Here is a 26154-nt window from a genome sequence, read left to right as displayed (position 1 = left end):
GAGAGTGTGAGTCCATGACCTTATTACACAGCCAGAGAATGAATCCCTGGCTTTATTATAGAGAGAGCATGAGTCCCTGACCTTATTACACAGCCAGAGAATGGATCCCTGACTTTATTACAGAGAGAGAGTGAGTCCCTGGCCTTATTACACAGCGAGAATGAATCCCTGACTTTATTACAGAGAGAGAGTGAGTCCATGACCTTATTACACAGTGAGAGAATGGATCCCTGACTTTATTACAGAGAGAGAGTGAGTCCATGACTTTATTACACAGTGAGAGAATGGATCCTTGACCTTATTACATAGAGAGAGAGTGAGTCCCTGGCCTTATTACACAGCGAGAATGAATCCCTGGCTTTATTATAGAGAGAGTGTGAGTCCATGACCTTATTACACAGCCAGAGAATGAATCCCTGGCTTTATTATAGAGAGAGCTTGAGTCCATGACCTTATTACACAGTGAGAGAATGGATCCCTGACTTTATTATAGAGAGAGCTTGAGTCCATGACCTTATTACACAGTGAGAGAATGGATCCCTGACTTTATTACAGAGAGAGAGTGAGTCCATGACCTTATTACACAGTGAGAGAATGGATCCCTGACTTTATTACAGAGAGAGAGTGAGTCCATGACCTTATTATATAGAGAATGGGCCCTGATCTTATTACACAGCGAGTGAATGAATCCCTGGCTTTACTATAGAGAGAGCGTGAGTCCATGACCTTATTACAGAGAGAGAGAGTGAGTCCATGACTTTATTATATAGAGAATGGGTGCCTGATCTTATTACACAGCGAGAGAATGAATCCCTGGCTTTACTATAGAGACAGCGTGAGTCCATGACCTTATTATACAGAGAATGGGTGCCTGATCTTATTAAACAGAGAGAATGTGTCCTGTATTGATTGGGTCAGTGTCTCTTCAGGACATGCTAGATAGGTTAAGTTTCTAGACGTCATAAATGACTGCTTCATGGAGCAGTTAGTCCTGGAATTGACTAGAGGGGCAGCTACTTGAGATCTGGTTCTCAGTGGAACGCACAACCTATTACACAGGGTTACTGTGGTGGAGCCGATAAGCAATAGCAATAATAATGCAATCAAATTTGACATAATACTGGAGGAAGGACATTAAGTAAAACTACTACAGTAGCATAATTTTAAAATGGGAGACTATGATAGAATGAGAAAATTAGTTAGGAAAAACTAAACGGTGTGGTTCCTAAGGTTAAACGTTTGCATAAAGCACGGACATTGTTTAAAAATGCCATTTTGGAAGCCTTGAAAAAATGTATATCCATGCATTAAAAAAGGTCAAAAGAATACCAAACAAATGTCAACAGCTAAATCATGAAGGGCATCATTCAAAATATGGCAAACAGATTCAAAGATGAAAATAGGCAAGAGTTTAAGAACTGGCAGATTAGATATAAAACAATAGTTAGGCAGGCCAAGAGAGACTTTGAGAAAAAGCTTGCCAGTAAAGTGAAAACTAATAATACAAACATTTTTAAGTACATTTAAAGCAAAAAGCATGTGCGAGAGTCAATTGGACTGCTAGATGATCGAGGGGACTGGAGGGGATTCAAAAGGAGGACAAGGAAATAGCAGAAAACCTGAATTCATTCTTTGCCTTGGTATTTATGGAAAAGGATATTGGGAATATACCCACACCTGAAACATTCTTTAATAGTTTTATTGTTATCTCAATGTATTTCTATTTCAATTGTGTAAACCGTTGTGATGGTACATCTGAACGGCAGTATACAAAATTTATACATAAATAAATGGCAGAGACTCTAAGCAACTAAAATAAATATCTGTGATAATGGAGGATGTAACAGATCAGAAGGACAAACTAAAGAGTGATAAATCACCAGGACCAGATGGCATCCATCACATAGTTCTAAAAGAACAAAGATAGGAAATCACTAACTTGTTACTAGTAATCTGCAACCTAACGTTTCAAACAGCCACAATTCCGGAAGACTGGACGGTGGCCAATGTGAGGAGGATTTTTGAAAAGGGTTCCAGTGCTGATCTAGGAAACTGTAGACCAATGAGCCCAACATCAGTGCCCAGCAAAATGGTAGATCATGCCTAGAAAAAAAAATCACTGCCTATATAGACAGACCTGGCTTAATGGGGAAGAGTCAACATGGTTTTAGTAGCTTTGATTTACCAATCTTTTTTTTTTTAATATTTTGAAGGGAGAGAAAGGTGAGCTGGCATTTGGATGTTCAGAGGGCGTTTGACAAAGTCCCACATGAGAGATGCCTCAGGAAATTATAAAGTCATGGGATAGCAGGCAGTGTCCTGTTGTGGCCTGGTAAGTGAATGGTCAGTTTTCCACATGGAGAGAGGTTGTTGGAGATCCACCAGGAACAGTACTAGAAGCTGAGCTGTTTAACTTATGCACAAATGATCTGGAGAAGAGAACCAGTGAGAGGAGCCTCCTGGGTCTGATCCTGGGACCTTACCCCAGGGAGGTCGGGGATGGGGGTCGGGTGCCACGGGGCAGGGGGGGGGAACATGAGGTTTGACTTGGGGGAGTGGAGGGCGTCAGGACAATGTCTTTCACTTGGGAGGTGGATGGTGGGGATGGGAAGGAGGGGCGGAGCCTCGGTTTTATTTGATGGATAGGGGGGGGCGGGACCGGGGTCATCACCACATGGGTGCATTTCTTTATTTTTACACTTTGGGGGGAGTCGGGGCCCCGGCTATGTGTAAGGAGCATTGGGGGATCCTGCGGGGCACCTGTGACTTGCATTGGCCAGTGCCGGGCTCCCCTGCACCTCTGGCGTTTCTTCTGTATTGCATTTTGGTATTTTTACGCCCTGCCGTCTCCTCCTCCTCTCCTGCTCCGAGCAGAGGTCAGTAAGTCCCATTCTGACAGCCAGACATGCGATAAGCGAGTCCCCATCCCCAGGGCATCTCTCTCTCTCTCCCCCTCTCAACCATAAATCCAATAGCAAGAGGCAGTCGGAGGAAGAGAAGGCGCCAGCTGAGAACACGCATCTCATCCATCCTCCCAAATCAGAGAAGGAGCTTTCCTGGAGGCCCGAGCAGACAAGGAAGGAAGCCCCACAGGAGCCAGAGTCCTCTGCGCGGGCAGGACGCAGCTTATCCCACATTTTCATACTGCATTTCTGCACGCTTGCTTTGTGCTGGAGGACGGGCATGAAGTTACACCCGCTCTTCGGAGGGCGTGAGCTGTGCAGGGCATCTCTGAAATGCAGTTTCACTGTGCGTCCCTTCGCTTTGAGTCTCTCATGCTGGGGAACCGAGAGGGGTAAAGTTTAGTTCTCTCTATTTTGCGTGCCTACATCATTTTACACAGGGCACTGCTGCTGGGGGGGCGAAGGGGGAGCTGGCAAGCTGGCAGCGCTGTGGGTGCCGCTCGGAGGTGCCACGAGGGCGTTCAGAGGCCTCTGTGATTGAGAGCGTTTGATTCGGTAAGGAGGAATCGGAGGTAAGCCATGCTGGCATTTGGAAACCACGCCAGCTCTCTTCTTTGGGAAAGGGGCGGTGTGTGAGGGTAAATGCAAACGTAAAATACACACGTACGCTCCGTGCAGGTTACCCCCATTGTGACTGCTAATAATAGTAACTGCCGCTCCATGCAGGTTACCCCCATGTGACTGCTAATAATAGTAACTGCCGCTCCGTGCAGGTTACCCCCATGTGAATGTTAATAATAGTAACTGCCGCTCCATGCAGGTTACCCCCATGTGACTGCTAATAATAGTAACTGCCGCTCCGTGCAGGTTACCCCCATGTGACTGTTAATAATAGTAACTGCTGCTCCATGCAGGTTACCCCCATGTGAATGTTAATAATAGTAACTGCCGCGCCGTGCAAGTTACCCCCATGTGACTGCTAATAATAGTAACTGCCGCTCCATGTAGGGTACCCCCATGTGACTGTTAATAATAGTAACTGCCGCTCCATGTAGGGTACCCCCATGTGACTGCTAATAATAGTAACTGCCGCTCCATGTAGGGTACCCCAAGTGACTGTTAATAATAGTAACTGCCGCTCCGTGCAGGTTACCCCCATGTGACTGCTAATAATAGTAACTGCCGCTCCATGTAGGGTACCCCCATGTGACTGTTAATAATAGTAACTGCTGCTCCATGCAGGTTACCCCCATGTGAATGTTAATAATAGTAACTGCCGCTCCGTGCAAGTTACCCCCATGTGACTGCTAATAATAGTAACTGCCGCTCCATGTAGGGTACCCCCATGTGACTGTTAATAATAGTAACTGCTGCTCCATGCAGGTTACCCCCATGTGAATGTTAATAATAGTAACTGCCGCTCCGTGCAAGTTACCCCCATGTGACTGCTAATAATAGTAACTGCCGCTCCATGTAGGGTACCCCCATGTGACTGTTAATAATAGTAACTGCTGCTCCATGCAGGTTACCCCCATGTGAATGTTAATAATAGTAACTGCCGCTCCGTGCAGGTTACCCCCATGTGACTGTTAATAATAGTAACTGCCGCTCCGTGCAGGTTACCCCCATGTGACTGCTAATAATAGTAACTGCCGCTCCATGTAGGGTACCCCCATGTGACTGTTAATAATAGTAACTGCCGCTCCATGCAGGTTACCCCCATGTGACTGTTAATAATAGTAACTGCCGCTCCATGCAGGTTACCCCCATGCGACTGTTAATAATAGTAACTGCCGCTCCATGCAGGTTACCCCCATGCGACTGTTAATAATAGTAACTGCGGCTCCGTGCAGGTTACCCCCATGTGACTGCTAATAATAGTAACTGCCGCTCCATGTAGGGTACCCCCATGTGACTGTTAATAATAGTAACTGCCGCTCCATGCAGGTTACCCCCATGTGAAAGTTAATAATAGTAACTGCCGCTCCGTGCAGGTTACCCCCATGTGACTGTTAATAATAGTAACTGCCGCTCCGTGCAGGTTACCCCCATGTGACTGCTAATAATAGTAACTGCCGCTCCATGTAGGGTACCCCCATGTGACTGTTAATAATAGTAACTGCCGCTCCATGCAGGTTACCCCCATGTGACTGTTAATAATAGTAACTGCCGCTCCATGCAGGTTACCCCCATGTGACTGCTAATAATAGTAACTGCCGCTCCATGCACGTTACCCCCATGTGACTGTTAATAATAGTAACTGCCGCTCCATGCAGGTTACCCCCATGTGACTGTTAATAATAGTAACTGCCGCTCCATGCAGGTTACCCCCATGTTTCTGTCAAGGGTAGTAACTGCCGCTCCGTGCAGGTTACCCCCATGTGACTGTTAATAATAGTAACTGCCGCTCCGTGCAGGTTACCCCATGTCACTGATAATAATAGTAACTGCCGCTCCTTGCAGGTTACCCCATGTGACTATTAATAATAGTAATTGCCGCTCCATGCAGGTTACCCCATGTTTCTGTTAAGGGTAGTAACTGCCGCTTCGTGCAGGTTACAGCCATGCGACTGTTAATAATAGTAACTGCTGCTCCATGCACGTTACCCCCATGTGACTGCTAATAATAGCAACTGCCGCTCCATGCAGGTTAACCCATGTGACTGTTAATAATAGTAACTGCTGCTCTATGTAGGGTACCCCCATGTGACTGTTAATAATAGTAACTGCCGCTCCATGCATGTTACCCCCATGTGACTGTTAATAATAGTAACTGCCGCTCCATGCAGGTTACCCCCATGTGACTGCTAATAATAGTAACTGCCGCTCCATGCACGTTACCCCATCTGACTGTTAATAATAGTAACTGCCGCTCCATGCAGATTACCCCATGTTTCTGTTAAGGGTAGTAACTGCCGCTTCGTGCAGGTTACCTCCATGTTTCTGTTAAGGGTCTTAACTGCTGCTCCATGCAGGTTACCCCCATGTGACTGTTAATAATAGTAACTGCCGCTCCGTGCAGGTTACCCCATGTCACTGATAATAATAGTAACTGCCGCTCCGTGCAGGTTACCCCATGTGACTATTAATAATAGTAATTGCCGCTCCATGCAGGTTACCCCATGTTTCTGTTAAGGGTAGTAACTGCCGCTTCATGCAGGTTACAGCCATGTGACTGTTAATAATAGTAACTGCCGCTCCTTGCAGGTTACAGCCATGTGACTGTTAATAATAGTAACTGCCGCTCCGTGCAGGTTACAGCCATGTGACTGTTAATAATAGTAACTGCTGCTCCTTGCAGGTTACAGCCATGTGACTGTTAATAATAGTAACTGCTGCTCCTTGCAGGTTACAGCCATGTGACTGTTAATAATAGTAACTGCCGCTCCGTGCAGGTTACCCCTCATGTGACTGCTAATAATAGTAACTCCTGCCGCTCCATGCAGGTTTACCCCCATGTGACTGCTAATAATAACTGCCGCTCCATGCAGGTAACCCCATGTGGTAAAATGCTGCTCTATGTAGGGTACCACCCCATGTGACTGTTAATAATAGTAACTGCCGCCTCCATGCACGTACCCCCATGTGACTGTTATTAATAGTAACTGCGCCCTTCCATGCAGATTACCCATGTTTCTGTTACAAGGGTAGTAACTCTGCCGCTTCGTGCAGGTTACCTCCATGTTTCTGTTAAGGGTCTTAACTGCTGCTCCATGCAGGTTACCCCCATGTGACTGTTAATAATAGTAACTGCCGCTCCGTGCAGGTTACCCCATGTCACTGATAATAATAGTAACTGCCGCTCCGTGCAGGTTACCCCATGTGACTATTAATAATAGTAATTGCCGCTCCATGCAGGTTACCCCATGTTTCTGTTAAGGGTAGTAACTGCCGCTTCGTGCAGGTTACAGCCATGTGACTGTTAATAATAGTAACTGCCGCTTCGTGCAGGTTACAGCCATGTGACTGTTAATAATAGTAATTGCCGCTCCATGCAGGTTACCCCATGTTTCTGTTAAGGGTAGTAACTGCCGCTTCGTGCAGGTTACCCCCATGTGACTGTTAATAATAGTAACTGCCGCTCCGTGCAGGTTACCCCATGTCACTGATAATAATAGTAACTGCCGCTCCTTGCAGGTTACCCCATGTGACTATTAATAATAGTAATTGCCGCTCCATGCAGGTTACCCCATGTTTCTGTTAAGGGTAGTAACTGCCACTCCGTGCTGGTTACCCCATGTGACTGTTAATAATAGTAATTGCCGCTTCATGCAGGTTACCCCCATGTGACTGTTAATAATAGTAACTGCCGCTCCATGCAGGTTACCCCATGTGACTGTTAATAATAGTAACTGCCACTCCGTGCAGGTTACCTCCAAGTGACTGTTAATAATATTAACTGCTGCTCCGTGCAGGTTACCCCCATGTGACTATTAATAATAGTAACTGCCGCTCCATGCAGCTTACCCCCATGTGACTGTTAATAATAGTAACTGCCGCTCCGTGCAGGTTACCCCCATGTGACTGTTAATAATAGTAACTGCTGCTCTATGTAGGGTACCCTCAAGCAAGGACCTGTACTAGGGGATTATCTTACTGGTTATTCCTTTCTCTATGCAGCCCAGCATTCTTCTGGCTTTAGCTATCGCCTTGTCACATTGCTTTACCATCTTCAGATCCCCAGACACTATCACCCCAAGATCCCTCTCTTGGTCCGTGCACATCAGTCTTTCACCCCCATCACATACGGCTCTTTTGGATTACTGCACCCCAGATGCAGGACTCCGACCTTCTTGGCATTGAATCCCAGTTGCCATATCTTTGACCACTGTTCAATGCTAGTGACAGAGGCAGGAGAGGCAGAGGGACCTGGGATTGTCATAAGAGCCAGGCTACACGCAGGCCTCCATTCACCCTGCTGCATGCTGGGAGATGTAGTTCTGATTCATGCTAGTGACAGAGGCAGGAGAGGCAGAGGGACCTGGGATTGTCATAAGAGCCAGGCTCCATTCACTCTGCTGCATGCTGGGAGATGTAGTTCTGATTCATGCTAGTGACAGAGGCAGGAGAGGCAGAGGGACCTGGGATTGTCATAAGAGCCAGGCTACACCCAAGCCTCCATTCATCCTGCTGCATGCTAGGAGATGTAGTTCTGATTGGTCCTTTTCTGCTGTTATTTCTATAAATATGTAAAAAATGAAACAGATTTGTGAGGCAAGACTTCACTTGGGTCAATCCATGCTGACTATGTCCTATTCAACCATGCCTTTCTATATGCTCTGTGATTTTATTCTTTAGAATAGTTTCCACTATTTTTCCCGGCACTGAAGTCAGGCTCACCAGTCTGTAGTTTCCCGGCTCACCCCTGGAGCGCTTTTTAAATATTGGGGTTACATTAGCCACCCTCCAGTCTTCAGATATAATGGACAATTTTAATGATAGGTTACAAATTTTTACTAATACGTCTGAAATTTCATTTTTTAGTTCTTTCAGTACCCTAGGATGTATACCATCCAGTCCAGGTGATTTGCTACTCTTTAGTTTGTCAATCTGGCCTACTACATCTTTCAGGTTTACCGTGATTTGAGTCAGTTCATCTGAATCGTCACCCTTGAAAACCATCTCTGAAAGTGGTATCTCCCCAACATCCTCATTAATAAACACGGGAGCCATGAATTCATTTAGTCTTTGCGTAATGGCCTTATTTTCCCTAAGAGCCCCTTTAACCCCTCTGTCATCTAATGGTCCAATTGACTCCGTTTCAGGCTTCTGATATATTTTTTAAAGTTTTCATTATGAATTTTTGCCTCTACAGCCAGCTTCATTTCAAATTCTCTCTTCGCCTGTCTTATTAATGTTTTACATTTAACTTGACAATGCTTATGCTTTTTCCTATTTTCTTCAGATGGATCCTTCTAATTTTTGAAGGACGTTTTTATGACTAAAATAGCCTCTTTCACACAGAAACATAGAAACGATGGCAGAAAAGGGTCAAAATGGTCCATCCAGTCTGCCCAGCAAGCTTAAGGTAGTAACCGCCACTCTGTGCAGGTTACTCCCATATTTCTCTTAAGGTTAGCTATCCCCAAGGTCTATGATAACCCATAAACATTTCAGCTAATAACATTTTTTACTGGGTGATGAGCTTTCTTGAAAATTCAGGCAGTGCTGCTTGACGTAATTTGCTTATGGACTTGACCGTGGAAGCAGTCCTGGGCTTTTTCCCTGATGTCTGTCTATCACTACCCCAGACTTTTGAAGCCGGGGTTCTCTTCATTGTTTTCTGAATCCGATTCCCCTTTTCCTTCTGCCGTCGAAGCGGGGGGCAATGTTTCAGTTGCGTTAAAAGCATCAAGGCTTTTTGGTTAAGGGTAGAAATCTCTCTGCCTTCTGCTAAGGGTAGTAACTGCTACACCAGCGAGGTATTCCTAGGCACGCTCCTCTCACTGCCATCCTCTCGTGCTTAGAGATCCGCAGTGTTCACCTCGCCTTCTAACCATGCCAGTAATCGTTTGGCCTTCCTTGGCTTTTTCAAAGATACTCAAGTAAGTTTCTTTTGCCCTCAAATATATCTGATGGCTGGAAATAATGTCTAGCGCCTTTCCTGGGCGTGCGTTTAGGTGCCTCGTATGGAAAGAGTCTAGCGTTTGTTTGGAAGGCAGCCACTGCGTATTCTCTGAATGCTCGTAAAATATTCAGGGTCAAAACGGAGAGAATCAGAGGGAGCTCTTGGAGCAGCTGGAGTAGATCTATTGATATTTTAACCCGCAAATGTGTTTCACCTTTTTTTAATAGGTGTAATGCATCCTGCTATCTCCTCTTTTAACCAGTTTATGAACCCTTCCTTCTCCGAAATTAACAGCTCTTTGAAGCCCTAGGGCCGTGGGTAATTGGATCTTTGCCTAATATGACCAGGACATGGTTTTTATTGCTTCATCGATGATCTCCAGAGGACGTCAGGCGAATGGAGCAAGGTTTCCTGGTGCGGCTGCCAGTGCTACTGCTGCACAGTGCAAAATGCAGTACAAAGACCAGGGACTGAGGCTGTGACATGCAAGCATCTCGCAGTCATGGCCTGGTGGGGCGAACATCACGTACAGATGTTTGCAGCTGCATTTGCTACTCACTTTCTGCGTTTTATGAAATTTTCAGTAGCCTAGTGGTTAGAGCAGTGGCTATGAACCAGGAGACCAGGGTTCAAGTCGTTGCTCCTTGTGACCTTGGGCAAGTCACTTTACCCTCCCATTGGCTCAGGTACAAACTTAGGCCTGGATTTATCAAAATGTGGTAACTATCACATGTGATAGCAAAAGGGGTGTAGTTTATGCAAATATTCATTTTATTGCAATTTGCACTAATTACCTATGTGAAGAGCTAAGTTAGTGCAAATTGTGATAACATTATTGGACTTTGTGATATAATGAGAGAGTGAGAGAGTGCCTGGCCGTAATGTCTTCTCCCTAGATAGGTATTTGTATCTCTATGGGAGGCCCACCTAGTCACTCGAGGTGAGGATTAGGTATCAGTGTAGGGGGTTAGGGGACCACTTTGACATTCAATGTTAGATGTACGAACAGAACAGTGGTCTCTTGTGAAGATTTGATGGCCTTCGGCGTGAGGAAACTCACCCAAAGATGAGATTTGGGCAATGTTCTCTCAGCCTAGCTTGATGGACTCTCTACCTGGGTAACATTAAGCTAGGTTGAGAGAACATTGCCCAAATCTCATCTTGGAGTGAGTTTCCTCACTCCGAGGGTGATCAAATGTTCACAAGAGACCACTGTTCTGTTCGTACATCTAACATTGAATGTCAAAGTGGCCCCTAACCCCCTACACTGATACCTAAACCTCACCTCAAGTTACTAGGTGGGCCTCCCATAGAGATACAAATACCTATCTAGGGAGAGGGCATTACGGTCGGTCGGTCGGTCTCTCTCTCTCTCTCTCTCTCTCTCTCTCTCTCTCTCTCTCTCTCTCTCTCTCTCTCTCTCTCTCTCTGAAGATTCTAATACTCCATTTATTAGATACTTCCTTGCTGTGAATGTAAACTTGCAAAAACTCAGTCAATGAATCCTAATAGATAAATACAATCAGTCTATAACCTTCCTGCTGCTTGTATTGTTTGCCCTGCAGATCAGGTGAGATGTGCTACAGGCAGAGGGACCTGGGATTGTCATAAGACCCAGGCCTCCATTCACCCTGCTGCATGCTGGGAGATGTAGTTCTCATTCCTCTAGGAAAAGCAGCAGTGCTGTGCAGGGCTGGGAATCAAACCTGTTTACAGCCCCTGGAGGAGAGGGAGTCTGGGGCAGCTCCGGGGACAAGAGAAATGAGTGGAGGGAGAAGGCAGGTGGCGATGCCAGGGCATGGGGGAGAGGGTTTGAGAGAGATGGAAAGTGATAGTGATGATGCTAGGGGAGAGGGAAGGAGAGGTGAGGATGCTACCAGGGGGGGGTGGAGGGATGAAGGTGAGGATGATGATGCCAGGGGGTTGGGGAATGGGAAGAGAAGAGAAGGAGATGATGCCAGAGAATGAGGAAAAGAAGGAGAATATGATGATGTCAGGGGTGGTGGGGAGAGGGGGAAGGTGAGGATGATGCATGGGGAGGGGGAAGGGAAGGTGAGGATGATGATGATGATGCATGGGAAGGGGGGGGGGGGTGCCACGATGGAAGTGAAGCCTGTGCCGGGGGTGCCACGGTTGGGAAGCGCTGACGTGGGGGCGAGCTCGGGGTAGGTGGGCCAGACGTGAGCAGGGATGAAGGATGAAACGAGCTCTGGCACAGCCTCTCATTGGCAACTCTCCCGGCAGAATTACAAAATAAATAAAAGCTGCTGTCAGCCGGGAGGGCAGAGCCCACAGGACAGGTGGCAGAGCCTCAGGGGAGAGTCACTTTGTACTTTGCACATTTATTGCTATTGTGATATTTCACTTTTTCCCAGGAAAGGCAGGAGACAGGATACAAAAGGAAAGACGTGAATCTCAGTACGAGCGCGGAAAAGGAATAAAATGCGTATTATCTGCCTGGACTTCCCCTTCCCTCTCTGCAGCTGCCATCAGGCCTCTGCTACTTACAAACATGAGCCGCGTGGGGATGTTGTCCGACTGCACCAAAGGATTCTTGTAGAGCCAGATCTCCTCCGGCTGGATAACCCGCTGGAAGGGATCCAGGAACTCGGTGAACCTGCGGAGACAGAAGAAGAGGGCATTCAGCACTGGCAGCGGGCGACTTATACAGCCGGGCCTAAAATGTCTGATTCAGATGGAGTTAGCTTTCACTCTCTCTCACGTACACACACACACACACACACACACACACACTCTCACACACACTCTCTCACACGCACACACACATTCTCTCACACACACACACACATTCTCTCACACACACACACTCTCACACACACTCTCTCACACGCACACACATATTCTCTCACACACACACACTCTCACACACACTCTCTCACACGTACACATTCTCTCACACGCACACACACTCTCACACACACACACATTCTCTCACACACACACACACTCTCACACACACTCTCTCACACGCACACACACATTCTCTCACACACACACACACACACTCTCACACACACTCTCTCACACGCACACACATATTCTCTCACACACACACACACTCTCACACACACTCTCTCACACACACACACACTCTCTCACACACACACACTCTCTCACATGCACACACTCTCACACTCTCTCACGCACACACATGCACACACACAATAGAGAGAACAGAGTCAAACAAGGAACTGAGAAAGCCAGGGCATTCACCTGCAAATAGCCAAAAGAAAACAGAAAGGAATGGGGAACCTCCTCCCGACAGCTATGTTTAAAGTTGCAGATGCAACTTGTAAAGTTGGGAAGCCAGCTCCGGTTCTGCGGGGCACTCTTAGTCGCACAGACTCGCACTCCATGCACACACCAAACACGGCCATGACAGCTTGCAGATTAGATCTGCAAAAAGTCCCTGCCAGCTCATGGCAACTGTCTTAGAAAATATGGAACACACAGACGGCAGTCTTACAGTCATAAGAACACCTCTCTAGTTCTGCCATAACTCAAATGCACAGGACGAGACGTCTTTCCAGTTACAGAGTCCCCATAACAGCAGAAACCGGTCAAAAGAAAAGATATAGGCCAGGGGAAAAACAGGGACAAGGAATTAGAGATGGGGGGTGTGTGAAAGAAAGGAAGCTGTGTATTGATCCTGTCCTCTTTCCCCTGCTCAAGCGTTCAGGCTCTAACCTGTGGTACTGCTGGACAGATCTCTGCATGTGCATGTGTATCACACAGAAATACTGCAGTCTATTCAATTAGCAAAATTACATTGAAAAGAAAGCTCACAGCATGTAAAGACAAGGAAGGTCATAATATATATATAGTAACATAGAAATGGCAACAGATAAAGGCCAAATGCTACATCCAGTCTGCTCAGAAATGTGCTCAAGGCAGTAACTGCTGCTCCATGCAGGTTACCCCCATGATTTTATTAAGGGCAGTAACTGCCGCTGCGTGCAGGTTACCCCCATGATTTTATTAAGGGCAGCAACTGCCGCTCCGTGCAGGTTACCCCCATGTTTCTGTTAAGGGTAGTAACTGCCACTCCATGCAGGTTACCCCCATGTTTCTGTTAAGGGTAGTAACTGCCGCTCCGTGCAGGTTACCCCCATGTTTCTGTTAAGGGTAGTAACTGCCGCTCCGTGCAGGTTACCTCCATGTTTCTGTTAAGGACAGTAACTGCCGCTACGTGCAGGTTACCCCCATGTTTCTGTTAAGGGCAGTAACTGCCGCTCCGTGCAGGTTACCCCCATGTTTCTGTTAAGGGCAGTAACTGCCGCTCCGTGCAGGTTACCCCCATGTTTCTGTTAAGGGTAGTAACTGCCGCTCCGTGCAGGTTACCCCCATGTTTCTGTTAAGGGTAGTAACTGCCGCTCCGTGCAGGTTACCCCCATGTTTCTGTTAAGGGTAGTAACTGCCGCTCCGTGCAGGTTACCCCCATGTTTCTGTTAAGGGTAGTAACTGCCGCTCCGTGCAGGTTACCCCCATGTTTCTATTAAGGGTAGTAACTGCCGCTCCATACATATACATAATAGATAGACAGGCCAATGCAATACCATGCACTCATGCTAACGCTGTTTGATGTGCCTCCATAAACTCTTATGCAATATGAGAATTAGCGTGTTCAAAACACATGTCCAAACCAGCACATAGCTAATAGCGCTCATCACAAGTAAATGCCATTTTGATGAGGCTATTAACTGTTAACCCCTTATGTAAAAAATAAATTTGCCCCTGACATGCACATTTTTACTCTCAAAAATTAACGTCAGCCCCGGAGCTGGCATTTAGCTTTGAGGAGCCCCAAACGTTTACAGAAAATACTGCCTTTCTGTGGTTCCTCGTGGCCATGTGAAGTCGGAGGAGCCACAGAAAGCAGCAATGTGGAAAAAAAAAACAAAAATCAACGTCTTGACTGCAGTCAGGTTAGGAAAACAGAGGCTCAGTTTACGAGCGTCCGTCTTCCTAACCCCTGGCTGTGCAAAGGTTAGCAGCGTCCGTTTTTCTAACCCACGCGCAGCCACTTCTCCTGGGTGCCCGATGCCGTGGACGCGCCAGGGACGCACAGTTTATTCCTAGCGTCTCCTTTGTAGCGCGGCAACTCGTTTGCCTATCGCATCGAGCGCCCAGGAGAGGTGATTGTGCTCACTTTAAAAGAAAAAAAAGTGCCTTCAGTTTGGCTGCACCTTCTGAGCACGTCAGGATTGCATGGGCCCGAGAGAGGGTTAGTGAAGGAAGGTAGGAAATTCTGAACATTGCTGAACCCTGAGGCCTTACAAGAATGTATTAATAGAGATCTCATACAACTAGGCTCTGCAGAGCTGCCAACTGGCTCCAGGTTGATCCAGTCCTGCTTTTACCGCATTGCATGCAGGGACGTGTAGTTTTGCTTTTCTAAGGAATTTTTTTATTTTTTTTTTGAATGGGTCTCCTGCATGCAATAGGGAGATCAGAACTACAAGTCGCTGCATGCAATGGGGTAAAAGCAGGACTGGATCAACCTGTCCTGGAAATCGGGAGCCAGTTGGCAACCCTAAACCTCTGCAAGCAAGAGTTTGATACGGTAAGTGTTAGGGTTTCGTAGCCTCCTGCCTAGCGCCCTGAGCTTCCTTCCCCGGTGCCCTCTGTCTCTCAGTCGCTCACTGAGCTGGTGTCTCACGCTGCCAGAGCTTCTCTCCACAAGAGACTTCAAAATATACTTCCAGCTAGGTCTCAGGCCCCTCACACAGCCTAATCCTTAATGGGATTAAGCAACCCATTTGAAGCTTCTGAGTTAGCGTGAGGTAGATTCTCTAATTTATTTCAACCCTATTAAAGCTGGTAAGGCTAGGAAAGTTAGTAATGTTTTACCTCTTTATTTTATTCCTAGGTTTTAAATTCAGACAACAGAGCTGCCCCCTCTTTCTTTCAGAAATACAGAATGTTTGAATGATTAAATACAGTAGAAGGGGAAAGTTGAATGGCTTTACCTCTCCTCATAGTGACTCAGCTCTCAGCACCTCACTCCGCTAGTGGCTCTCTCCGGTCACTGACTTTCCGTCTTGAGGTGCGAGTTTATCGCGTTCTAATTTTCGTGTTTGGTTTAAAGATCAGAAGCGTTAAGACTCCCGCACTTATCACCTCTCCCATGCAGCGGGATGCCTTCGGACCCAGCCACCATCCTGCCGAGCTCGCTTTTCTACCTATGCGTATAAGTTATAGGCACGGGGGGCGGGGCGTGGAAACTCGGATTGGCACACTTGGACATTTGGACAATGTCACTCACCGGGCTACTTAAGGTCCCCCGGCGTCCTTCTGTCCCAGTGCGTGCTGCCACTCGTGCCTTGATGCTTCCTCGTGCTTTGCCTATTTCTGTCTTGTTTCATTGTCTCCTTGGTTGTTACCACAGTAACAAGGGTCCGCTTTGTCCGTCTGTGCTACAGCTCGCTGAGGCCATGGACCCGGCGGTTCTGTCCGCTCTGCAGGTCATCCCCTGGCACAGTCCAACATATACAGCAGCAGCAAAATATCCTGGACCAGGTGACCAGGGTCCTGGTCCTCTTGGCGACCCGCCTGGATGCGTTGCCTATGATGCAACCATCTCCGCTTCCAGTACCTCCTCAACCGCTGGCGTGGGCCTAGCGGTTTCGCCCGATCGGTTATGCCAACAACACCAAAGTAACAAGGGTTCGCTTTCTCCGTTGGCGTTACAAGAACAGTGAATAAAAGATTTAAATCCAGAGATGTGGATAGAAAAACAGCAAGAAATGGAGAGAAGGCAGCTGGCCCTGCATGCTGAGACATGCTCACGGCTGACCAGCACGTTCAACAGCAGCACAGGTAGCAAAGCACGGGCCAGAGACCCATTAAAAGAGTGACCTAGCCACCCCAAGTGAAGGGCTAGTCCTGAGAGCGGCTGCATGCTACCGGAGAAGAAGTGACTTGGGACAGCTTTAATGGGATCGACAGGGTCACCGACATGTGCACTAGCAGAAATGAATAACACGGAGGGGGGTATTCAGTGAGTCATAGAGCAAGAGCAGTACAGATAATAACCAATGAGTTTGCAGTTGTACCTAAATATAACTGGCCCATCTAGCCTGCCAGACTATTAGTCAAAATGATAGGCGAGCAAGGCCTAAGTTATGGTGGAAAGAAGAGGCAGCCGCGTTCACATTGGTTGACTTTCTCCTAGGCCACAGAAATTCCTTTGGAATGCTCATTAGCAGATATGATGAGGTGCAAGGAACCGATTGCAAAGGTCAAGGAGGCAGAGTCACATTGATCTCCAAAACAACGTCAACCACTTAACTAAGGTAATTGTTTCATTGATCGAGAAGTCCACAGCAAATGAAGCGCTAGAAATTAGCAACTTTCCTAGCCAGTCAGAACCAACCCCCGGATACTTCAGTGAAAGGTCAATGTCCTGTACTAGATGGACACGTCAACAAGGAAGAGCAGGAGAGATGATTAGCCTTAATGAATTGTACTTTTTGACCTTTTGAAAAATGTCCTTCATGCGAATTGGTTGGACATGTACCATTGGAACAGAATATCTCAGGGACAAATTCATGTTGTTTTCACAGACGGTCATTCGCAACGCAACTGCCGTGCCACTTTTTAAAAATACGAATGGAGTTGTTACATTTTTTTTATTAAAGACAATCCATATTTGCATATTAAATTGGAAAAAACATTATAAAACTAAAAATTTCATCTAATACATTTTTTTAAATTGGTTAAAATTTCAGCCAATGAGGTATTTAAAAAGTTACCTGCTGCAAATTCCGAAGCTTACACCAGAAGCTACACCTCCAGTCTGTAGGGTTTTCTAACTGCCTCCACCTAAGAAGGAACCCGATTCATCTTCCCCCAAATTTCATCTGAGTTGTTTATTTATTTTGACAATTTATTTGCCGCCTATTCACAGCTCTAGGCGGCTTACAAAATCAATCTACATAAAATAGGGCAAACAAAATAAAACATTAATACTGCCAGACAAAGTAATTCCATCTCACGCTAGATTAGCCGAAACGCCCGTGAGCAATCTTTAGGCTCTCAACTATCTGAATGCTGTTTCAATTTATGCATGAAAGGCTAATTGGAATAAATGTGTCTTAAGCATTTTTTTTAAAAAGTTGAGTACATTCGATCATGCGAGGCTCCACTTGGTAGTCAGCTCCACAATGTGGGTCTGGCGACAGAAAAAAGAAATGTCTCGCTCAAATATGGATTAGGCTCACTTGATGCTTTGAACCCGACTTCCTTTTTGAAATGTTCAGGGGGAATTCAGATCCTTGATTAGAAGATAAGAATGTGCCACGCTGGGTCAGACCGAGGTCCATCGAGCCCAGCATCCTTTCTCCAACAGTGGCCAATCCGGGTCGCAACTATCTAGCAGATACCAAAAAAGTAGATGCAATTCCTTTTACTCACGCCCAAGGATAGCAATGGCTTTCTTTAGTCTGTAAATTCCTCCAGGAACTCGTCCAAGCCTCTTGCGAGCTCCGCTAAGCTCTTTGCCTCGACCACGTCCCCTGCCAACGGATTCCACAGCCTGACAGTGCGCTGCGTGAGAAAGGTACTTCCTAGGATCTGTTTGGAATCTGCTGCTGGTTGGCTTTAAGGAATTTGTTGGTTGCTTGGTGGGCCTTACTCTAAACTAATTCGGCTCCCTGAATCTCACGAGCATTTATTTGGTGCAGCCAGCCCCAGGCTATGGAATTCACTTCCTGAGGACCTTAACTGCAAACCATTGTTTCCTTGCTTCAGAAAACTATTAAAGGCTTCCCTTTTTATGCTGGCATTTAGGGATTAAGTTGAATGACTCTGATATATATTTATTTATTTATTTATTAATTTGTGTGCTTTCATATACTGAAGTTTGGCACAGGCCTTCACTCCGGTTTACAGGTATAAAACAGTTTACATGAACAGTTAAACGATTTACATTAATAACTATGGGAGAATGGTTTAGAAACTATAACAGCTAAGTTTTAGAGGTTTAGCAGTGAAGTACTGCATCACATTGAATATATTTTACAAGTGAAAAACTACTGGTTACAATGAAAACAACTGATTACAACTGATTATAATGATAAGTATATAGGGTAGGTAGAGTCCTCAGGAAGTGAATAATAAAGTGTTTAATGATGATTATTTTTTATTGAGTAGGCCAAGGTAGCATTGAATTGTTTACCCTATTCCACCTCCCAGCGCTGTTATGTGGGACGCCTCCTCTGCTAGTAATCTACATTGTTACCATTCGGTGTTGTTTTATTTTTGTTATTATGTGTTGTTTTATGTGTAGTGTTATATGATTCGTATTGGTCAGGGTTTTTTGTACCTATATATTATGCATTTTATTTTTTACCTGGCTAGAACTGTGACTAGGGTGGGCTATGACTCTTAAAAATAAATAAATGGAGCATCCCCTTGTTTTAGTATTATTGGAAAGGGTGAATAACCGTCCTTTATTTACCCGTTCTACCCCACTCATGATTTTATAAGCTTCTCTCCTGCCCCCTCCAAGCTGAAGAGTCCCCAGCCTGTGCCGCCTCTCATCGTAGGAGGGATATTCCATCCCTTTTTCATTTTTGTAACCCAACTCTGCAGCTTTTCTAGCTCCGCGATGTCTTTCTGGAGGAGGTGCGACCAGAACTGCGCACTATACTCAAGATACGGTTGCACCATGGATCACAAGAGAGGCGATACGACAGTTCCCTTTTTATCCTACAATTCTTTTCAGATCATTCCTAATATTCTGTTTGCTTTTTTTGGCCACCGCTGCCCAACAGAGCCAAGGATTTCAATGATATTGACCAGGAGGACTCCAAGGTCCCTTTCCTAGGTGGCAACTTCCAATGTAGAGTTCAGCATTGTGTTACCTATAGTTGGGATTTGTGTTCCCTATCTGCATCACCTTGCAATTTTCCACATTAAATTTCATCTGCCATACAGCTGCCCCCCCAATCTCCTCATCAATCCACTGCTGTCTTAACAAATCTGAATAATTTTGTGTAACCTGCAAATATGATCCCCTCACTTGTCCTTCCCTTTCCCACATGATTTATGGATATGTTAAACAGCAGAGGTCCCAGTGCCAATCCCCGTGGCAGTCCTCTAATGACCTTTCTCCATTTGGAAAACTGACCATTTAGTCCTACCATCTGTTTCCAGCCTTTTCACCAGTTACCAAGCCACAACAGATAGACCAGCAAGGACTGTCGTACAGAAAACCAAAGCAGGAAATGCATAACGTAGGGAGTAGAGGCCAACAGGGAGCATATTAAGAGAATAACAATCAGGTATTACAGGTGTGGGGAGAGTATGAGTCAGACCCGAATACTAACAACAGGCCAACTAAGATAATCTAAGATATACCGAAGGACAGGGAATTCAAAGTGTAGGAAGTACAATCAAGAAAAGCAGAATATCCTCAAACAAAGACCACAGACTGGAGGAGTCAGTGAACCATGGATCATGGACCAAAGGCCTTTATAAACAATCAAGTTTTCATTTTTTTCCTGAAAGCCAGGAGATCTGGGGTCAGCCTGAGTCTAGTGGTGAGGAGTTCCAGAGGGCAGAGATAGACGCAGCCAGCAAAAGTCCTCTTCCTCGTGCTACAGAGCTACATTTCTTTGGGAGCAGGTACAACAGGTGAGTGTTAGACAAATATTTAGAGTCCAGAATCTTACATGAGGATCAGTGAACACCAGGAGTTCTTTATTCTGCACAAAACATCATAAAAAGCCCGACTCAGGCCGAGTTTCGCTCTTTGAGCTGCTTGTATGTAATGCCGGTGGTTTGTCTCCATACAGCAGTTCAGTCTCTTTATAAATGTTTAAACAATTGCCACCACCATTTAAATGCCGGCGCAGACACTTCAGCGACTAGTTGCGTTCCACCCGGACAAGAGTTCTGCTGAATCGATACCAGCCTTCAAGCGGTCAAAACCATCAAAATTACAGCCGGAAATGTCGGGCTGTAACAGGCTCACTGTTTAAATACTTCTTTTTCGCACCAATTTTTTTAAAAACGCTGAATCTCACTCAGCAGACTCACAATGCGAGAACACTTTCAAAAGGGCACAGTACTCCACTACAGCTTCCTTCTTCTCCCAAGAACACTTTTGAAAGTGTTCTCGCATTGTGAGTCTGCTGAGTGAGTATCAGTGTTTTTACAAAAAATTGGCGCGAAAAGGAAGTATTTAAACAGTGAGCCTGCTACCATCGGAAGGGCAGCGCCCTCCATGAACTGGGCTCTGCTATCCCCGGAAGGGAAGTACTTTTGAATTCATTCATTCATTCTAAAAATGGCATGCAAAATTATATGAAGGCATATTTTATTTCAATGAAAAATGAGAAAAAATTGGCAAAAGCAAAAAACAAGAAACGAACAAAAAGTGACTTGAATGCAAGTGAATTCATGACCTATGATTAAAGATGAACCCAACAGCGGCTTAACAAAGAGCAGAGAAGCCCAAAGAGACCGCGGGATGTTATGAAGGTCAATAAATCACTTGTATAAATCTTGTACAGTGGGATTCGGTACTGACTATTTATTTTTTGAAATAATTTAAGAGAAGTTGACGTACAATTACAATTCTTGTGTGATCTTCGTCGATTCAGAAATAAGCAAGAGTGATTTTACAATTTATTGAATCTCAGCTGCCATGTCTTCGACCACTCTTCCAGTTTCCTTAAATCCCGTCTCATTCTCTCCACTCCTTCCGGCGTGTCCACTCTGTTGCAGATCTTAGTGTCATCTGCAAAAAGACAAACCTTACCTTCTATCCCGTCCGCAATGTTGCTCACAAAGATTCTGAACAGGACCGGTCCCAACACCAATCCTTGCGGTACACTGCTTAACACTGCTCTGTCTTCAGAGTAAGTTCCATTTACCATCACGCGCTGTCTTCTGTCCATCAACCAGTTTGTAATCCACGCCACCACCTCGGCACTCACTCCTAAGCTTCTCGTTTTATTCACCAGTCGCCTGTGCGAAACCGTATCAAAAGCTTTGCTGAAATCCAAGTAGATGACATCAAGCACTCTTCCTCTATCCAATTCCCTAGTCACCCAGTCAAAAAAGTCAATCAGATTTGTCTGACAGGACCTTCCCCTGGTGAATCCATGTTGCCTCTGGTCCAGCAATCCTCCTGACTGTAGATAGTTCACTATTCTTTCTTTCAGCAGCGACTCCATCACTTTTCCCATCACCGAAGTGAGGCTAACCGGCCTGTAGTTTCCAGCCTCCTCTCTGCTCCCACTCTTGTGAAGCGGGACCACCACCGCTCTTCTCCAGTCTCTTGGCACCACTCCCGTTTCTAAGGATTTATTGAACAGGTCACACAGCGGACCTGCCAGCACATCTCTGAGCTCCCTCAGTATCCTGGGATGAACCTCATCAGGTCCCATGGCTTTGTCCACTTTCAGTTTCCCCAGCTCTTCCCATATATTCTCTTCTGTAAACAGTGTTTCATCTACTCCTCCCCCATCCACAGACTTGTCAACTAGCGACAGTCCTTCTCCAGGGTCTGCTTTAATGAACACCGAACTGAAGTATTTGTTTAATATTTCTGCCATTTCTTTGTCTCTCTCCACACATTGATCCTTTTCACCTTTCAATTTCACTATACCACTTTGGACTTTTCTCCTTTCTGTGATGTATCTGAAAAATGTTTTGTCACCTCTCTTTACCTCTTTGGCCATCCTCTCTTCTGCTTGACTTTTTGCCTTCTTGATTGCTTTCTTCATCTCCCTCAGTTCCACCATATATTCTTCTTTGTGCTCCTCCCTTTGGGATCATTTTTATTTCTTGAACACTGTTCTTTTAGCCTTTATTTTGTCAGCCACCTCCTTTGAGAACCAGATAGGTTTCATTTTTCTTTTGCTGGGAGGCACCCATTTCAGCTGCTGAAAAGCAGTTAAAGAGACTTACCATCTTCTCCTGGATGAGGTGAGAGCAAGCCCGGTCTGAGTGGGCGGACCCGCTCATGATGTCATCAACGGGAGCCACTGGGACACTATAAAATCGAGGGCCCTGTGGCATGCAGCCGCCGGTGCGCACCCCTAGGTAAAATTTCGATATACCAAAATTTATTTTATTTATTTTATTTTATTTATTATTTTATTTATTATTTTATTTTATTTATTTTATTTATTTATTTCACTTTATATACCGACTTTCAAATTCATTTCAAGATGGTTTACAATAAATAAATATGGGAAGGAAACGAAAATCTAAGAATTTTGCCTCCTCTCCAATAACATCAGTGCCGAGAATGATTGGACCCATGGACTCCCACATAGTTCATATGAATGAGTCCATTGATGAGGATGTTTTAGAAGGAGACTCTCAACTGGGAGTTTCCTTAAGTCCTAGGTCCTCACAATCTCCTATACAGCCAATAAGGGAAGGTACATCTGAGACAAATATAGTTATAGACCCTAGGGGAAGTGTATCCCCAGCTTTGTTACGGGGCGAGGACACACCAGGAGGGAATATACAAATCGATATGATAAAAATGGGTGGGGAGGTTGCAGCTGTTAATAGAATAGTTCAATGCCCAGGTATAATTTTTGATTTAAGTAATGAAGTTATAGATAATGAGGTTGCGCCTGAAAATATATCGTTATTAGATCTTTGGAGGCTAACAGCTAACATTGATAAGAAATTATCAAGTTCTATTACTAAAATCCACACTTTCTCTGTGGAAACCAGAGAAAGGTTTGTGGATTTGGAAGATAATACTAACAAAGTAGAAATAGCAGTTGGAAACCTGAACCCTACGGTTAGTAATCTTCAAGCCATCAGTGTATCATCCATTAAGGATAATCTCATACTGCATAATAGGATAGAATTACTTGAAAATGAGTTGCGGTCATGTAATCTTCGATTGCTAAACTTTCCTATTTCTAGATTGATTTCCACATTTGAATTGTTTAAAAAATATGTAGTTGAGATTTTATCCTTTGATTTAGCGGAAATCCCTACAGCTTCTAAGATGTACTACCTACTACAAGCATTTGTGCTCATAGGGGCGGATTTTAAAAGCCCTGCCCGCGTAAATCCGTCCAGATTTACGCGAGCAGGGTCTTGCGCGCCTATTTTCCATAGGCCTGCCGGTGCACGCAGAGCCCCGGGACTCGCGTAAGTCTCGGGGTTTTTTGTCGGGGGCGTGTCGGGGGCGGGGCCGATTGACGCGGCGTTTTGGGGGCGGGATGCGGCGTTTCAGGGGCGGGCCCGGGGGGCATGGTTTCAGCCCGGGGCGGTCCGGGGGCGTGGTCGCGCCCTCCGGAACCGCCCCCGGGTTGCGTCTCGGCCCGCTGGCACGCGGGGATTTACTTCTCCCTCCGGGAGGCGTAAATCCCCGGACAAAGGTAGGGGGGGGGGGTTTAGATAGGGCTGGTGGGGTGGGTTAGGTAGAGAAAGGGAGGGGAAGGGGAGGGGAGGGCGAAAGAGAGTTCCCTCTGAGGCCGCTCCGATTTCAGAGCGGCCTCGGAGGGAAGGGAGGCAGGCTGCGTGGCTCGGCGCGCGCCGGCTGCCCAAAATCGGCAGCCTTGCGCGCGCCGATCCTGGATTTTAGCAGATACGTGCGGCTACGCGCGTATCTGCTAAAATCCAGCGAACTTTTGTTTGCGCCTGGAGCGCGAACAAAAGTACGCGAACGCACCGTTTTTAAAAATCTACCCCATAGCTTTCCAGCTTTTCTCATTCAGGTTACTGCTTTTCTTGGACTCCTTTTGTGACTTTAGTTGTTTTGTTATTTACTTTACCCTTTCCCTTTGCAATTGTGCAAAGGAAAAGATTAGTGCCTCTGACAGTCATCCAGCGCAATGAGCTTTTTCCTTTGGTTACTGATCTGGAATTTCTGTATGCATTGGGTTTCTTCTCTCTTCTCAGATAACACTTCAATCTTTTTTTCAAGAACTTCTTCAGTATTTAATACAGAGAAGGCTTTTTGTACTTTTTTCATTTGATACAGTGTGTGTCTCTGCATCACAGGTCCAATTCTACCAGAGCCCACTGTAATCCTGTTTTTTTTTTTTTTTTAGTTCCTTAATGCCCTGTGTGAGTGGGGGGTGGGGGGGTAGACTTGTGGGCTGCACAGCTGTCAAGAACGGGTGTCTGTGGGTCACAGGTCTTATCCTACCTGAGCCCACTATAAATCTCATTTTCTTTGACTTTTGGTGTTTATATGGTAATGGGGAATTAATTCCTGAATAATGTAAAGTGGGTGAGGCTTTCTTTATTGAAGCTAATTCAGCTTTAACTTCAGCCAGCTCCTTTTTCAGGGAAGAGAGTTCTGCACAAATGAGGAAAGCCCTAAGTTTCCAGATGATTTCCCTCAGAATAAAGGCTCCACATTAGCTACATTGGATAGTCCTCATTTTGGTAAATCTATTTGATGGATAACACCTAAGGAAATATCAATTTACTAATTCATCTTGTAGCCAATGATATATTTAGGAAGACTATATCAGAAAAACAAACCTAGAGGTGGGTGGGCAGAGGGGCAGAGTGGGAGGGCGTTAAACAGTTAACCCTTGGTCAAGGTTGTTCTCAGGACTCTGTATCTGCAATTGAGTTGGATAAGACCATCCCCCTGTTTGGCTTACTAACAGGCCGATACAGTAAACGCCCGCTCTCCCGGTGCGCGCACCAGCCACTCGCCAGTGCACGTGATTCAGTATTTAAATTAGGCCCAGCGGTAAAACCAGGTAAAAGGAGGCGCTAGGGACACTAGCGCATCCCTAGCGCCTCTTTTTTGACAGGAGTGGCGGCTGTCAGCGGGTTTGACAGCCGACGCTCAATTTTGCCGGCGTCTGTTCTTGAGCCCGCTGACAGCCACGGGCTCGGAATCCGGACGCCAGCAAAATTGAACATCCGGTTTTCGGCCCGACAGCCGCGGGCCGAATTCAAATTTTTTTTTTTAAAACTTTTTTTACTCTTCAGGACCTCTGACTTAATATCGCTATGATATTAAGTCGGAGGGTGCACAGAAAAGCAGTTTTTACTGCTTTTCTGTGCACTTTCCCGGTGCCGGGAGAAATTAGCGCCTACCTTTGGGTCGGTGCTAATTTCTGAAAGTAAAATGTGCGGCTTGGCTTATGCTCATTGCATGCCCCTGACCTGCAGAGCAGATGAAGGAGGGCAGTGAAAGCAAGCCCAGGATCTGGTGACATCGCATTACCTCAGCGCGTCCTGCAGGTGAACCCACAAGAGCTCATCCAGGCCCCCTCTCTCGCCCCTGTGCAGGAACTGAACTGAAGTCCGGCCTTTCCTAGGGAGATCAGAAATGGAAATCCTCTGCCTACATTCAGGCCAAAACCAGGACTGGATCAAGCTGGGCGAGGTGGGGGTGGCAGTTCCTGCTGCTCTGCTGCTCATTCTCTTCTGGCTAGATTTATTATCTGCTGTCAGCGGGGAAATGTGCATCTCTGATATCTTTGTAGCCTGCCCAGTACACGAGGGAATGCATTTCTGTTTCTTCTTCTCTGGTGTCGCACTGCAGGAAGAGTCCGTCCCCAATACACCTGATCGTGAAGACCATTGATCGGTTTAGTAGCCACCCTGGCCTCCCTTCTCCTGCTGACCTGTTCCTCTCCCTTGCAGCCAAGCAGCTTTCTGGCTTTTGCTGTCGCCGTCGCCACCTGTTTGGCCACCTTGAGATCCTCA

General features: G+C 45.9%; 1 protein-coding gene across 1 annotated transcript in view; it reads right to left on the bottom strand.

Moving 5' to 3' along the window:
• PLPP4 (phospholipid phosphatase 4) overlaps positions 1-25914 on the bottom strand; it is a 38973-nt gene extending 13059 nt beyond the window's left edge. The window contains exons 1-2 of the mRNA XM_029610751.1: positions 25670-25914; positions 11980-12088 (exon numbers count right to left, since the gene is read on the bottom strand). Of these exons, the coding sequence (XP_029466611.1) occupies positions 11980-12088; positions 25670-25914 (354 nt within the window). The remainder of the gene's footprint in view (positions 1-11979; positions 12089-25669) is intronic.
• Positions 25915-26154: the final 240 nt, after the last annotated feature.

The sequence above is a fragment of the Rhinatrema bivittatum genome, chromosome 7 (assembly GCF_901001135.1).
Source record: "Rhinatrema bivittatum chromosome 7, aRhiBiv1.1, whole genome shotgun sequence".
Classification (NCBI taxonomy): Eukaryota; Metazoa; Chordata; class Amphibia; order Gymnophiona; family Rhinatrematidae; genus Rhinatrema; species Rhinatrema bivittatum.
The sequence above is the reverse complement of the archived record's forward strand: the minus strand, read 5'-3'. Positions and strand labels throughout refer to the sequence as shown.